We start from the raw sequence: 17,528 nt of genomic DNA, 5'->3' as shown, positions 1-17,528 counted from the left end.
ATCTGTCTAATTATTTGTACTTACCATACGTGCATTAAGGATTCAAATGTGTAATTAAGAGACAAGATGCGCTGGCAGGCTTCTGCATGGGTTACTGAACATGGCATGGGCTTGTGGGTAATTACTCAACTTTAATAGCTTAAAAGGAAAGGAATGCACATCCGTGGTAAATGCAGGAGACTAGAGATACTCCACTGTCCAAAATTGAGCAATTAAAATGTAATATGAAGTGATTGTTGAGAGCGTCTTATCTTTCACTATAAGGGAATTTACTCAAAGAGAAAAGGAAGTAGACATTAGGAAACACTTTTCAGTCAAACTTCAGAAGGACAAGAGCTTTTATTAACGATTGCTGCTGCATAAGTCAACCTAAATCAGTGAGAAAATTAGAGTCGGGCAGTTTTAAGTTAATACAAGCCGGGAAATAATTAGGGCTGCCTCATGAACTTTGATGATTACTATCATCAGTAAAGAATCCTGTCAGTCGAGGCATCAGACTTGTTTTTCTTCCCTTTATCATTAGTCGCTTTTCAGCTAAATGTCCCTTCCACAATATGCCTCCCACCCTTTTCTTACACTCAACCAACTACTTTTCACAAACAGTCTTGACTAAAATCTGGTTTCTGGTAAGTGGGCTGAGTGATATTCTCTGTTGGGAAATGTACAGCACTCGTAAAGCGTTTTTTAAAAGGCTCAAACCTATGATTCAGTGTCATCCTTTTGAAATCAGTCTTTCAATAGTGCTATATGGACAAAGGATGCATCTTTGAAGACAGTATCTACTTTGAATATAATCTACTTTAAGTGTATTTAGTGTAAGTATGCTGCTCTCACATGACAGGTAATTAAAGGTACCAACACAAACTGGTATACTTGACATGGCAGACAAAACAATTATTCAATGAATTAATTGCATTTCAACTTTCAAACACTGGAACAATTTGACATGCTTTTATTTTATGTTTCTTTGATTAGGGAAAGTAGCATGGAACAAAGTTGGTGAGTGAGACTGATGCCTATTAGGTAAAGTTGATCTGTTCTCCGCTTGTCATCATAACTTTATAAGAGCCAATGTTTATATTTTTCATTTAAATTTGTTCTAGGTAGTTCAATATTCGGACAAAAAACAAATACTGTACCAGACTGATTGTGTTAGAGCATGTCAAACCCAGGGGTTTTTCTAGAAAAATATAGTATGAGGACGCTAATGTCACTTCCGGACAAAATGACGGCCCCGCCCACTTCCCGGTGAAGAAAATGCATAGAGCGCCGTGGAAAATTATAGTTTGAAGCGGTTGAGTCATATATTGCACCTCAAACAACAAATAAATCCCGAGTAACGTTTTTTTTTACTTCCTCTACAGAAAAAAGGAAGAAACTATCTAATTCAGAAATCACAGTTTTGGAGTAATTATACAGTTTTTTTACGAACATAAATATTGTTTTCTGGCATCACTTTAACATTTTGCCGAGATAATCGGCATTTTGGTATGAGGGCGCAGCGCTCCTGTTACCCGGTTTAGACAAAACCCTGATAATCCCAATATTAAACCTTATCGTGAACTATGAAATACTGTTTCTACATTCAGGGTGATTTAAATCAATGGATGATTCACAACAGAACAATGTGTCACACCATAATTGAGACACTGCTTCTTTGCAAGCCTCACTTCAAACTTGGCAATGAACTACTGGGCGAATTAACAGACAAAGTAACGCAAATTATTGAAAAGGAAACACAACCTGAAGATGAACCATTGAGAGGAACTACTCAAGAATAAAACTCCATGCTATATTCAGAATTATTTCAAAAGAAATTAATCAATGCTCTGACCTTGTGTCGGAGAACCTCATTGTGTTCAGCTGTTTGGAGGGGATGGAACTACCCGAGCACATAAAGTAGTCCATTTCAAATCCCATCTTGACAATTGAAAGACAAAATCAAGCATGGCCAGCGCAGCTCCACACAACGCTCGGCAAGTATGACAATGACCCCGAGACCTTTACATAGAGTCTGCTCACTCTCTACAGTGAGACGACCATTGGGCCGTTCCCTTGTTATATTAAATGGTGCCCAGCTTAGAGCAAATACATCCCAAGGCCTCCAAGTGCTGCCATCTTTATGAGAGCTGCATCTCTATTATCGACACAACACTGCCAACACAGGCGTTAAGGGCTGCTATTCACCGCAACAATCAACTCGAGACCCCATCGCTGTCATAATTGTGATCTCAGCGGGGAGGAGGCCGATCACTGCTCCAGCCGGCTCAAGTGAATGCCACTTAATAAAGGCAATGATTTTATTCCTCCCCCAGCAGCAACATAAGTATCCACACTCTGGGCTCCTGCTCGCCATCCATCATCCTTGAATGGCGATAAGTGACAACAATTTCCTGCTATTCCCGTCCACGGAGCCGGAGCAAGGTGAGGCGCCAGACGCAGATGATTATCTAGCCTTGCCACTTAAAATCATCCGACAATTAGACACTTCCCTCGAGTCTCCTGAGTTTCACCGAGAACGACAGACAAATCAATGATGATGATGGGTAGTGCAGGGAGGAAAAGGCGGAGGGAGAGAAGAGCAGGAGAGAATGAGGCCAACTGATTATGTGTCAGAGTCAAATACAACAGTGGTCAGCATACTCATTGGAGAGTACTGTCATTTCCCCTATTGGTAACAAGCAAACAGGCCTCCCACACTGGGAGAGACAATATTGAAAGATATTTTCAAATGCATTAAGACTTGTATATAGCAGACGTAGGGCTGTCACCAAATTTGATAATCATGGCCAAAATACATAGGATAACAATATTACGATATTATCGCGATGGGGCCGACACCGTACAAATTTAAGTACACTTCAAATTGTGCTACGGGTGATTTTTGTTTGTTAAGGAAATTGTGCAATCAAATGTGTTTAACATTGCTAACCTTAGGCCCCGGCCACACGAGGACGAAAACGGCTAAACGCATAGGATTAACGCAAACGCAAAAAAGCTTCCGTCCACACGTAATATTCACCGGATAGTGTCTGCCCACACGAGACAGCTCAGTTTAGCTCCAACCGCTGGAGAAGCTGCAGTACATATGCAGGAGCCTGTACGTGGCGCTGTAACTTCCTCCACAAAAGCAGCGAAGAAGCATGGTTGTCATGGTTGCCCTTCTGTTTATTCTCCGCGGTGGGGGCCGAGGGAAAGTTTAAATCTTCCGGACAAAATTATAAAAGTGCCGGTCAAAGGTCTTCTTTGTTATTTATTGAGCTTTAAAACAAATGAATAACGAATCTATATAATATAATAATAAAATACATGGAGCCTCTCTTTTTCCTCCCTCTCTTCGGACAGCGTCAGTGTCTGTTTCATGCAGCAGCTGATCCAGTAATGAGTGACCCGGCCGACAGTACAAATAAACATATTTATAACTAGTTTAGGTAGTTTGAGAGGTGTCTCCGTCCTGTCAGATTAGACTTCACTCGCGTTTATGTCCATATCGAGAGAAAGATAAATAATCTGAATTCAGTGTGCAGTTTACTTTGATGCGGAGGTGAGCAGCAGAGGTGGGGAGAGGCGGGGCTATTGCGCAATCATTATCAGAAAATGATCGTATAGGGGCGTACACACGGAGCCGTTGGACCCCCCAGAGCGTTATCGTTTCCGCAGTCGTTTAGTGCCGTATTCGGTCGTCCTCATGTGGCCGAACGGTCTATATGACACTAAACAGTAACGCAAACGACCGTTTTCGTCCTCGTGTGGCCGGGGCCTTAGTTTCTCTGATTAGGTCATCTCTCTTGCGGCTTTCACACCAGCGCTTTTCCCTTTCTAGCTCCGAGCTAGAGCTTTTCTGGTTCAGCTCCGGTTTCCCTTTTCTGCTCCCGCTCTGTTCACACCGCCCAGAGCTGATCGTGTTGCTTTTAATCACACGAAGCCAGATTAAATTAAATCACGACTTCTCCAACCTTACACTTTTCTCCAGAGTGCCGTGGTTCATTGTTTATTAATGTGTTTCTGCGGCATTTACCGACCGCTGCAGTGTTGGCTGCTCTTCCACGGGAGTTTATTCTCCCGTTAGCTCCCGGTTAGCTCACACTGCAGCGGCCGCTCTAAAGTATTCACTGTCCGACTCACACAAGCAGCTGATACATATCCCCAGTTCCCCTTAGCCTAAGTGAATGTGTGTCAGTCTGAATTGACGCTGTTTGGTATCACAACGCTGTTATGAAAGTTTCTCTGGTATAAAATGGGTGATGTTAGCATAGCAACCGAAGCTAAACTGACTACTTGCTATTGCTATCCTATTGTGGCATAAACCGTTTTCTCCAGGCACATTTTACCGGCGTATTTTTATTATGATTCTACTTGTGATAGTCGGACACGACAACCTGTGCAGCCCATGTATTGATTCCATCCGATAGCTAATACAAAACAAAACGTCTGCCTCTCTCCATAATGATCAATAACAGTGAACGGATGGTCAAAGTAAGGTACAAATAAACAGAATCACACGAAGCCTGGTTAGTGTTGCCTGACTTTATAAAGTGTGTTTATAAGCACTACTGCTTGTAGGCAGGCATGACAGTCGACCCATGTTCAGGGGAGGTGGGTTTAGTTTCCTGCACGCCTCGACGTAAGCGACGCCGCCTCTTAGCTCCGAAGCTCTTGCCTCTAGACCGACAATTTTTTGGTGCTGGAAGTGAACCGGATTCCGGAGCTAAGAGGCGGCGCCGCTGCAGTGTGAACAGGAAAAACCGGCACTTTTCAGGCTCCAGCTCCGAGCCGGAGCTGAAAACGCGTTGGTGTGAAAGGGGCATCTGGGAGTGAACCTTAAATGTATGTGTGGTCAACAGACGTGTTTAGGGGGTGATGTTTTGCATACTGTGTCTGAGGGGTATCTGTATATCCCACTGTCTTGTAGGGTGTGATGGTTTTGCATACAGTGCCAGAGGCGGTATCCACTGGCCTCCCAGAATGTTGTTGTAATGTAAATCTGCTTTGATGTCTCTCTTATAAAGAGAGCCTGTTTTACTCAGAACAGTACGTGCTCTTTGGAGGAGACGTCATACTTGCAAGTATAACGTTCCTTATTGCTTTTAATACGAATATTGTGTTGCTGTACGTTTGTTACCTTACTGATTATTCTCTCTAGACCACAGCTGATTTTAAAGCTGCTACGACATGTTAAAGGGACATTATGAGTCCTGTATATACCAGCTAAGGGAAATACTGATAGATAGGTAATTTTTGGTTATTTTCCATTGAAATATAATATGGCTGACAATATAGTTCCTTTATTGTTTCTTTCAAATTGTACTGTTCTATATTTTAAAATCGATTTTAATTCAAAATCTTTGACTTACAATGGAGATTAATTTTGCCTTGGGAATTAATAAAGGGTCATCATTGATTGGTTCTAGGGCTGCTCGATTATGGCAAAAATCATAATCTCGATTATTTGGGTCAATAATTGATATCACGATTATTAAAAACGATTATCCATTTACTTTGAAAACATCAATTTATTTGAGAAAAAAAATGTGAACAGTATGTTTTGAACAGTTGAATACCCTGAACTTTAAGTATAATTCAACTGAAAAACCAATACAAAAAAAAAAGATAATAGTTTTATTTTGATTACGTTGTTTTCGTAATCGTTGCAAGCCATAATCGTAATTGCGATTAAAATACGATTAATTGAGCAGCCCTAATTGGTTCATCCCTATAACATTTTATAAGGACTGGAAACAAGCATTCCATAGTCCCTCATTCTCCCAGAAGCGTGGGAGCAGTGAGAAAAGGAATGGACGGTGATTGATTGTCGGGGAGAAAGTAAACATCAATTAAATACACAGCTAAGTGTCCAGTTGTTAAAGGGAAGGGGGATCTCAGAGAAAACTTCCCTCTTGCATGATGGATGGATGTAACATTTATAGAGCTCAACTGTACATCTGTAGAGATGTCAACACGAGAAGAGCCTAATTAAGATACAAACAAGCAGCTTGACAATCCATTGTCAGATATCCGCTGCATTGGTACGCACGTTTCAGCCCATTTCTCCCCGTTCCACTAATTAACAAGCAAAATCAAGACCGCATGAAATTACAGCCAACGGAAACTTATGCTTAACAAAAGAGATTTTTGACAGTTTGTGAACAGTTGGAGTACTTAAATGGCTGCTACATCAAATAATAATAATTGCGTCTGTCACAAAGACTATAGATTGTGCGGTGCGGTGGGTGACTAGTAATAGGAAAACATGTAACAGAAGTCAAGCATGGAATCTGTGACCCATCTCCTCCACGGTGGAACAACAACACGATAACTCCTCCGCAAACACTTAAATGGTGTTTAAGTAAAACAAAGAGATATTTTATATCACTTCAGCATCAATTACAATGACATAATTGAAAACGTGCAGTAAACATTTCCCTCTAGCTATATTATATATATATATAGATCATCAAGTTGTTGATTTAAAAGACATTACATCATGGGAACACTGATGAATATGATGTTATATTCATGTATCATAACATAGGAGGCTAGGATAGAATTCGCCCACTCTTTGTTTTATGGGGTTTTATATTATATTTTATATATTGTTGCATCGACTCAGTTGTCAATGTCTTGTGTCTTATCTGTCAGAGAGAAACCATTAATTATTTTATTTTTATTATCATACATTTTACCTCCTTATGTCTATTAACCTGATAACATTTTATATTTTGCTGCATGTACCTGTAAAGTTCTTAACAAATAATCTGAGGGGAATTTCTTGTTTGTTTTTAACTTGTGATGTGTCATTTTGTAAAGCACTTTGAGCTGCATGTGTTGTCTGAAAAGTGCTATATAAATAAAGCTTTATTATTATTATACTTATTTCTTATACTGACGTGTGTGTGTGTGTGTGTGTGTGTGTGTGTGTGTGTGTGTGTATGTGTGTGTGTGTGTGTGTGTGTGTGTGTGTGTGTGTGTGTGTGTGTGTGTGTGTGTGTGTGTGTGTGTGTGTGTGTAGCGACATCAGTCATGTTGAAGTGGTTGATAACATGAATCTTTAAAGAGGCCCTATTATGATTGTTGAGGTTTTCCCTTTCCCATGTGTTGTATAGGTTTTAGTGCATGTAAATGATCTGCAAAGGCTAAAATCCCAAAGTTCACATTTCTCTCCCACACACTCTGCCTGAAACGCCTCCATTGGACTACTTCATTCGGGTCGTCTAATTCAAAGAAAAAAACAAAAATCTTACTGATCAATCCTCAGAACCGGAAGTTGAAGTAACTCCTCCAGTGTTTGGTTTTTGAACTCTTCTCGGGCTTCCTGCAGTTTCTTAAAGCGTCTGAAGGCCTTGTTTTTCTTCAGCTGGATCTAAAAAAAAAAAAAAGCTGTGAAGTTATTCTCTGACAGGTACAAAGTAGCGAACATGTGTCCCCTCTGTGTAAAGAGATTCTGAAAGTTTCAGGAAAAAAGATTTGCTCACTTTTTGTCCTGATCCATTTATATAAAAACCTGTCTGAAATGAGCTGATCAGATTTTGGCCACTTTATGATGTCATAACGATTTTTTGGCTTGTGTAAGCATTAGCCAATAACCAACCAAGGTAACCCCCCCCCCCCCTTATCACCTGAATCTCCTCCTAGATCACCATTGTGTTGTTTTTAACCAAATACCAAAACCAATGCATGATCTGTTTGGTATTTCGAGCAAAACACTTCACAGACATGTTTAGTATATCTATAGACCTATAATATATTGATGAAAAACTGTATAATATGGGACCTTTAAAATAACATTTTTAAGACTGCACTTCATGTAACTACACCTTTTTTATGAGACTGTGCCTAGCATTTAATCAGAAACACAGCATCCCATCTGTACTTTCTGCATGTTTTTGGCTCACAGCATCTGCATGCAGCTTGTTGACGAGTAATGTCACATGTCACAACCAGTGACGATCCCTGAATCTCATGTCACTTTCTAGATGCGTTCTCTCCCTGACAAGACCCCACAATCGTCTCATTGTCACTCAATATTCTAGATTTCCAGCTGAGGAATGAGGAGGTGAAGGGGAAGGGAGGCTGTGGGTATTATTAAATATGCATTTATACATCATGTCAGCACGAGTGTATGTCAACATTTGCACGACAAAAGCCTTATCTTGTCATCCCCGTAAATCATCAAAATAAACATGGCTGCTGAATTTAAATAGACCTGAGGATAGCTAATTCATAACTCGGGAAACATCAGTGTATGCCACTTGACTTTAGATGCCATCTGTGGTACGCAGACAGGTGGTGTGTAGGTAGAGTGATGTGGACAATGTGAGAGGAATCCCTTATCAGGTTGAGGAGGTGTAGTAGTGACAGAGGGAAGTCAGGGTGTAAATCTGTTTGGATTTAGTGTTGAAGGTTTCCAACTTCGAGTATAAAAACAAATGTTACAGCACTGCATTAGACACACACAGCATCAATCACATTAGATTTCTTTAGCCCATTCTTTTATTACAGGCCTAACATGATCCGACTGATGTGGGTCATAGATTAATCTTCTTAAGACACTGAGTGGTTTCTACTAGAAGCTTGCTCATTGGTCACCTGAGTAAACGAGCACACCTGTCACTACAACACGCTTCCCTGTTCAGTCAATTACAATGGATGTCGATCTGCAGCAGGATCAATGCAAACTTACAGGGCTTGGTACGTAATCAATGCAATTAGTCAACGTTCCGCCGACACATCGTGCCTCATAATTAAGACAATATTATCTTTTCAGCTTTGATGCGAAGCTAGCAAGACGTCGGCATGGCTAATCCACAAACAAAGCAGAAAGTTGTACTGTACCAGGATTGGTTTTATGGAAAGCTGTGTTGAAATGTGCTGGGGTAAAGTTTAAAGGAATATTACAACAGTTTGGGAAATATGCTCGTTTGATTTCTTCTGAGATTAATATGTGTGACATCAATCAATCGTGTCTTGTGACAAGTATGTAGTTCGAGTCAGGACGTGCTAGCATAAGAACTGGAAGCCCGGGAAACTTTGTATGGAGTTTAAAAGTACACCTACTGACACCTTGTAAGCTCACTGACAATCAATTCAGCAGGCGTTACATGCGGAAACGATTTCTCGACAAACAATAAATGCATCCGCCCATTACTTCTAAAGTAAAGTCCATAAAGACTAAAGTTACTACACCCATAACTTGTTCGCCAAGAAATAGTTCCAGCATGCAATTTCTAGTAAAAACTATTTAGAGTTCATAATAGAACCATATAACCAATTTATTTGGAAAGTGGATTGCAAACTAGTTCAGCAATGCTATACATGAAAGTGTTGCCATTGCATCAGCTATGTAATGTAATGTGTGAGAGAGCAGTGTGTTTACATGTGGAATTACTGTGTTCCTACCGTGAGCGCTTTTCTGGCTTTGTAGATGTTGTCCGCATACGTGTTGTAGTGGGAAAGGTGGGGACAGAATTGCTCGAAACCTCGGCCAAAGTAGCTGTTCTCCAAATGGACCAGCAGAGATCTGAAAAAATAACGAATAACAGTTTACACATAATCAAATATAAAATAATCATACTAGGGCTGAATGACTGCAAAATAATGGAAATAAATAGCTGAGATTATATTATAAATCGGTAATTTTCTTAAGTGCTTCTGGAGATAAAAGGTTTACATCAGCTATTAAAGCATCTAGAAACATAGCATCTACTTCCTAAAGGAACCACAAGTCCTATAGTTTATTTTACCAAAAGTGTTGCCAGCATTGGTCAGAAACATTAGATTTCTTTACTCCTCAAAGTCCAGTAGGATTAAATAAAAAAACATCATACATTTGTACAACATGCTGACCATGGCATGCAAACAGGCAGCCCTCATTACTGAATCAGAAAACACGCCTATTTTAACCCAGGACATGGCAGAGGTAAGTATCTCAATATGTGCGGCATATTTTTGTGCATCACAGATCTTTGCCGCGTTCATTTTCAAAGTGCCCCCCAGTGAGCACTTAGCCTGCAGTCAAACCGCATTGGACTTTGAGTTAGTGCACATTACTGCCTGACAATGCACTGCTGCTACGCATCAGTGGGAAAAAGGGAGCTCAAATAAGGAGAGATCATATCTGAGGCGTCGTTTTCGGCGAAGACACACTTGTTTAGAAAGAGTGCGGAGGTTGAGCAAAGCTCAGAGGATTGCTTCCCCGTTAATGGGAGGTTTAGCGGGCGAGGCTCCGCGGTTTTCATTTGAAGGCCTCTCCCTGTGGGTGTCGTATTTACTCGGGACCAAGGCGGTGGGTCTACCTTCAGGGCCACTTTGTAGTGAGAACACGCCACGCTGAACTCAGGAACAAAACAACTGGATCAAGGCGGAGGCATGGCAGTCGTTCAGCCTGTCAGGCACATTACAGTAACACGGACGCAATTGGTTGGGGGTGTTGACACTTGTGAAGGAGCTTGTTATCCAAACTTAGAGGAAGTACCACACACACACACACACACACACGTACACACAATCCTACCCTCTAATGATGTTCCCAGAGACTTCCATTCGTACATACAGAAAGAAGGAGCACTTTGCCGTTGAAGTTGATTTAAATAGATTTTAATGAAGTTGTGCGCCAAGGTAGCCTCTGTTCATAATCAGGAGATGCAGGAGCAGCCGAGAGAGTTCTAACGAGGGCAAAGGGCGGGAAAAACTGTATTTCCGTTTTTTTTCTCCTTCTCACTGCCAGAGGCTATTATGATGAATATGAAATTATGGATTACATTTTTTATGCTTTTTTCCCGCAGCAATTAAATTGTCTGGCCATCAGCAGCAGGACGGAGATAGCATTAGCATTCTGTGCGTGTCGCTTTAATCCACATTAATTCCGAGCGGTGGCGACATCTGGGGCGGATGCAACCTCGACCAAACAATTCAGGACAAGGCGCCTTGGTTTGGGGGACGTCTTCAACAGAGGAATACTAATTGTTAGGACACTGTGTCACATAAACGGCTACTTAATGAAATAACGGTTGCCATGTGTCACTGAGAAGAAACAAAGCAGTATAAAAACGTTTTCTTGCTTCGCTTTAAATGTAAAATGAGATTCTTGAGACATATTGACTCATGTCACTCTTATGTCGTCTCAACACGACCCTATTTTCATTGTGACCCCCCCTCCTTCCCTTCACATCTATTGCCGATTGTTGTTCCTCCTTACTGGATCCACTGACAGCTATTTCAAGTAGCTGACTCCTGTTAGCAGCTGGGGATAATTGGATTGCTCTCCATAAACAGTCAGAAGCAGAATGAATGGCGTGGCATATCAATATATTCACAGCTCCTTTTTCTTATGAAACTCAACAAAGCTTAATGAAGGCAGAATTCAATACTACGATTTCCACCGCACACCAAATGGAGTTAAGTAAATAAAGAGAGGAACATCAGATGAATACACCTCCACTGTGCGCACACTGACACACTTGTGTTACTATCAGAGAACCATTAGGCTGTGCAGGGCTGACGCTCTCACTCTGCCATTCGAGTGGTTTCTTGCTGCTGAGGATCAACAGCTCATCTGAGGAATCAGTGTCCAGCTGCTGAAATCATCTTGCGAATATATTTCTCTCATGGAGACGTCGATTCACTTCACATCCGCAATATATTTCGCATTCAGCTGGAGTTTAAAGTGAGCTCTATCATAATGTGACCTGCTTGTTAAGCTTTCTGTTGGTGCACTGATTCTGATAACCTTTCTTAGGGTTTTGATTTGTTTTACAACAGAATTAAGTTGTAAGAGAGTAGGTAATCGTAGCTGTATGTTTTATTTGTCTTTCCTGTACCATTCAACGTAAAATATAAATATTTTACATCTAACAGGGCTTTGATTACTGGGTTTATGGGTTTAAACCAAACTCATTTTGTTGTCACACAAGCCATAAAAAAAAGTCGAAGTTAAACGGCATTTGAAACACGAGCGGTTAAACAAGAATGATTCGGAACAAATAAAATATTCAAATAAGAAACTGTTAAAACAATATAAAATTGTTTCCAACCAGACAATACTGTTTTGGCACATTTGGGTACACACAAGAATATATGTTGGTAGCAGGGCTGCAACATTTGGAAGAAATACGATTATTTTTGACTCATATTGCAATATGATCCAAAATATTGGAGGGATAGATCGGTTTGGCATCATTATTCTCATTATCATTGATATGATAAGGTGTGATTCTCTTCAGGAGGATCTATACCAAATATAGATTTCTGTGGAAGTCTGCAGTAAACATCGGGATGTCTCTGCAGCACCGCAAGGTTATTATTTCAAAAATAATATGAACACAAATATTACGCCTACTGTGATTAGAATACTGCACTAACCCATTTTGTGATAACATGTCAATGAATTGTGTTGCCTAGTTGCACGGTTTGATTCCCAGCCCTTCGTTTTAAAGAGACAGTGCGCTTCCTGGCTGACACGATAGCAACATGCTACTTAGATACGGTTTATTGCATTAAGATTGACTTACTTGACGTGTCATGTTTTGACAGAGGATTGAGGAAGTCCCCCACATCCATCCATCTTTGATAGCTAATTATCACCACGCTTATTATTCCTGGCTCTACCCTACATATATTCAATGTATACTAAATGTCACAGTGAAGAAAGTGGAAGAATATGGGAAAATCCATAATCAATCACTGAGCAGTGGTAAATCAGTCTAGCACTAACACACTGTCTCTCCATGGACCGCTTTTTAAATGGGTGCTTGCCATTATGTTTCAACCATTGATTCAATAAGGGGCTCATAATGAAGATGTATGGGAACTGCAGAACCATTTATCCAATACATCAGACTGTGTAATGTATGCTTCAATCTTCATCGTAGCACTCTCAACAAGAAAGCCTGTCAGTCTGCAGAGGATGGGAGCCTGAGGGAACGGCACCGCTCATTATTTAGTCTGGAAATGGAACTCCCAATCAAAGGTATCCCAACCACTCGCTCCACTGTTTGTTAAACTGTGTATTTCTGATAGGGAATTGCATGTTTGTCAGTTAAGCTGTTCTCAGACAATAGAAAGCCAATACGGTGGGTTCCTCGAATTTAGAGGCCGACTGACCGTAATTGTGAAGCCTGGTACCAGCAGCAGCCAATAGGGGTGATTATTAAAGGGGCCCTTTTATGCTTTTAGGGGTATTCAACTTCCTGTAATGTGTTGTGTTTTTGTGCATGTAAATGGTCTGCAAAGGCTACATCCCAAAGTGCCACCTGGAGGGAGTTTCTCCAATAAATTGTGTGTATCCATTCGTAAAATGCCTCAGAATCAAGACTAAAATCCAACAAATATAAAAAAAATGTTTTAACACATTGAAAGAAAATAATTCAGTTTTGCTATCAGCTTTCAAAAACCCCAAATTGTTCTACTTCATTGATTTATATATAACATGCCCTAGTACAAACACATTCACTAACTTCAAACATAAACCTTTTATTTACATATCCAAGTCTTTCAAGTGTTCTTGGAGATCTCTTTTTTACTGCACCTTGAGAGAAAGATCAATGTAAATTATGTGAGGTCATTTGAACAATTCAAACATTAGACTTTATACATATTTTGATATAAAAAGGACCGTTTTCTTGTTGGGAATCATCTAAGTAAGCCTTGGGTGACATCATTCACAAATGAACCGCTTTGAAGTCTGTATGAATTTTAAGGTGGTGCCTTTATGTGATTGGAGTGTAGACAAGAGGCAAATGTGTTTGATAGATGGTACTTTACTGAAATTGTTACATTTAAGTTTTCCTTTCAGTCAACCTTCAGTATTGAAAGACAGCAGTTCCAGCTTCCAGCAGTCTCTTTGTGTTTTCCAGTATTATTTCTCCAAAAATAACTTCAATGTGAAGAGATGGGCTTCTCTCAGCTCTGTCTCTGCTCTCTGAGACGTTCATAAGCAAATCAGGTAGGCAACGAGAAGCCATGAACTGTCTAGAAGAACAATAAAGCTCTTCACTTGTGATACCACCTGGAGTGATTATACCTGATATGCATCCACCGGGGAAAGAGAACATCTCAGCGCTGCAACACAATATCATTGACTCCACTAATGGCGAAGATAAGGAATATGCTTTGGTAAACTAAGAGCTTATCTAGATGGCGTTTCTTAAGAAAGAATGGCTAATCCTCGTGCCAATATCCCACAGATATTGTGTAAATTATTCAGAGGATACTTACTGGTTTACAGAATGAATGGCTTTAATTGAACTGAAGATGCTTTCTCTAATGTCCTGCCTCAGGGTTCCTTTGGCCTTCAAGATCTCCACAAAGAACTGTGAAAAAAAAAACAAGAGAGCAGAGATACAATTATGTTATTTATCTGAGTGGATAAGCCTTTGATTTTCTTTTTTAATGAGGTGCAGACATCTCACTCTCCAAACTAAGCAAACAGATGAACAAAACACATACTAACTTAGAGGTTGGTTTGCCTTAAAGCTAAATCCATTATATGTTACCATTACACGGGACTCATCTGCATGGCTCATATGAAGCACAGTACAGAGGGATGTTGTTGTACATTAAGGCTCACAACACAGTGACAGCTGTGCCGGTCTCAAGTCATTTGAAGTGAAAATGGGATTAGCAAATTGCATGTGCATTAGGCCTAAAATGACTCCTAATTGGAGTGAACGGGTGGAGGGTGAGTAATTGTGTAGAAATGAGGTCGCAGTGGTGAGTCTGTTCTCTCCACAGGGAGGACCACTTCCCCCAATGCTACCTTTACTCTGTTAATGTGTTGTTCAGAAAGTGCACTTCACGTGTTTAATGTTGCGGTGGCCTCTGGGAATGTTAAGAATTTCGTTTTTGTCTTTATTCGCTGTATATACTTTACTGTATATTTCAGGGTTCATACACTTTTTCACCAATGACTTTTCCATGACCTTTACCTCATTTTCCATGACCAAAAAAATTACTTTTTCTCAGCGGTACCACTGAAAATGGTTTATTTTAACATGGAACATGAAAATAAGTTCTGAAACATGTTGTGCCTATCTAAAACAAATCAAATAGTAGGCTTACTAGCTTCTACACGCTAAAGCAAATACAATCTCACCAGCAAAATACCTCGTCAGATAAATGCCATTTTACGTTTCATTACTATTCAATACAGTATTTATTATCATTATAGTATTACTATTTCGGCGATTAGATAAAATATAAATTATATTTGATGCAACTTTAGTTACATTCCCATGACTTTTCCAAAACTTTGGGAAAAATATTGTTTTCCATAACTTTTCCAGGGCCTGGAATTAGCATTTTGAATTTCCATGACTTTTCCAGGCTTTTAATGACCGTAAGAACCCTGATATTTTCAGTGTGGACAAAATATTTGGGTTGGTATACCCTAATTATGGAAATACACATTTTCGTTTAGTGGTATCCTGCCATGGCGAGAGTGCTCAGGGCAGTAAAAATGACATATTCAAATGTAAAAACTATTTATTAAATAGTCCTTTTACGTCATTATTGGTAGTTTCTTTGGATAAAAGTAAATAATGGTAATGTATTTATATATTTCATCTTGCATGGAAAAACCTCCCTACCCTCAAACCCTGCTTAGTCTGCTGCCAACACATTCCTGCCCGCGATAAGGGGCAGAACATAGTTGGATAAAAGTGAGATAATAGGTCATTTGGCTAAACTGGCCTTTTAGAAGAGGTAAACCTTGGTCAGATGTAACAGCAGTCGTAGCATGCCAATATCTTTCTACATTTTAGAAAAGAAGCAGTCATAGATTAATAGTAAGACTGCAGTGAGGAGATTCGTTTTATGATGCTTTGTCTGCCTCCATGACACCATGTCCAAAAGAGTGTTGATGCAGATGTTACTTCACAGAGATTTGATCTCAGACTTCCTAAACTCAACTAGGTACCTTTTTGTAGCCATCATAAATGTGATTTGTTTATCTTATAACATAGAAGGTAATGGAAATAGCATGTGGAAGAGGAAAAAGAAGAGAGGATCCAAGGAGAGAAGAGGTCAGGCAAACTCAGGAAGGAATTGAACCTAATCATTTATAAATCAAACTTAAATAAACCCATCATTGCAAAAGGAGATGTCACTGATACTTTAGATCAGGTGGCTCTGAGTGATCAGTACGTACGGTGGTGACCAGCTCTAGCTGCTGGCAGTAGCGTTGTTCCGTCTGCACCAACTCTTTGGCTGTTCGGCTGCGTTTGCGCTCCCAGCGGTCCCTCTGCTCCTGGATATCTGTTCCTCCGGGGGGGGCCGACTGGATCAGGGGAGAAACTCATGCTGGTAGTGACGAGGAGGACACTGTAAAGACAGAGACACATTGATTTTCTCACAAGTAGTCCCTTTACAGATGATAGCCAATCGGTTTAGAGACTGCATTTCGGCCAATGCGTTCTCCTTCCTTTGCCCGCTGATACCTGCAGTCAAACAAAGCGCGCTCTAACATGATTGGCCAATACTATTTGGACTAAACAAACTCAAAGTAGAGCACTTTTAATACCAACATCACGTCCCTTCATATTGATACAAGAACAGGGGAGAGTAACAGTTCAAAATGAAAACCTTTTATTATTTACTAAAATCCACACCCTAACCAGCAGGTCACTTCTAGATATGATCATTTGGACATTTAAAGTGTCTTTCTCTTCTCCTATTTGATGCTGTTTGACTAAGCCAAACAAAAATAACTCACGTAAACAAATGTTGTCTGAGATACATTATAATTGTGGCATAACAGTAGAAGTGAGAATAGATAGAGAGATACCTTATTGATCCCAAATTGGGAAATGTTTGAATTCTCGAATCATTAACACAGAGAAAATGGATGACTTGATAAAACAGACATAAATGAGTCTGTTCATTTTAACCAGCTGTGGTAACCCCCCCCCCCAGCCGACTTACAGCAGTGTAGAAGCTTCTACCCCCCCTCCCCTCATTAGTGTCATCTCCTCTGTATTAGCAGAGCGAGGAGTGGGCAGAGAGCAGAGCTTTAACAGCAATTAACCCCTGTTCTGTCCCCGAGGAGGATACACTGTAAACAAGAGGGCCTGATCAATGCTACCCAGGGTGCACCTCTCCCACGGGGAGACACTCACATGGTGAGCCTCGCTGTGACTGGAGGACGAGCGAAACTACAGAGCCATCCAACAACACGTCTCTGCAGTTAACTATGAAGCTGTAGCCAGAATCCAGAGCTGCAAACGCCTCAGTGTAGAAAGCATGTCCTCACTGTGACCCCATAGACTGACACAAGGACACTCAGCAGACACATCCTTATAAATGTGCATTTCAGCATTAAGAGCTTGTTAATAGTAATGCAGCACTGTTGTGATATGTGTTATATATTGATATACAATGTGCACATTTTTACTTATTTTCTTATGTGTTTATTATTCATGTTTTATTTTCTTTGCTTTTTAATGTTTCTAATGTGTTTAATGCTCTTAATGTCTTTCATTTTTGTAAAGCACTTTGAATTGCCTTGTGTTGAAAAGTGCTATATAAATAAACTGGCA

The 17,528-nt window shown here is 40.2% G+C and overlaps 1 protein-coding gene across 1 annotated transcript in view; it reads right to left on the bottom strand.

The window, feature by feature from the left end:
• Positions 1-16,292, bottom strand: part of arhgef39 (Rho guanine nucleotide exchange factor (GEF) 39) — a 45,420-nt gene extending 29,128 nt beyond the window's left edge. Inside the window, 5 exon segments of the mRNA XM_034217655.1 lie at positions 7,242-7,360; positions 9,397-9,517; positions 14,212-14,306; positions 16,142-16,267; positions 16,269-16,292. Of these exon segments, the coding sequence (XP_034073546.1) occupies positions 7,242-7,360; positions 9,397-9,517; positions 14,212-14,306; positions 16,142-16,267; positions 16,269-16,292 (485 nt within the window).
• Between the last annotated feature and the right edge of the window lie 1,236 nt (positions 16,293-17,528).

The sequence above is a fragment of the Gymnodraco acuticeps genome, unplaced genomic scaffold (genome assembly GCF_902827175.1).
Source record: "Gymnodraco acuticeps unplaced genomic scaffold, fGymAcu1.1, whole genome shotgun sequence".
Taxonomy (NCBI): domain Eukaryota; kingdom Metazoa; phylum Chordata; class Actinopteri; order Perciformes; family Bathydraconidae; genus Gymnodraco; species Gymnodraco acuticeps.
This window is presented reverse-complemented; position numbering and strand designations above follow the sequence as displayed.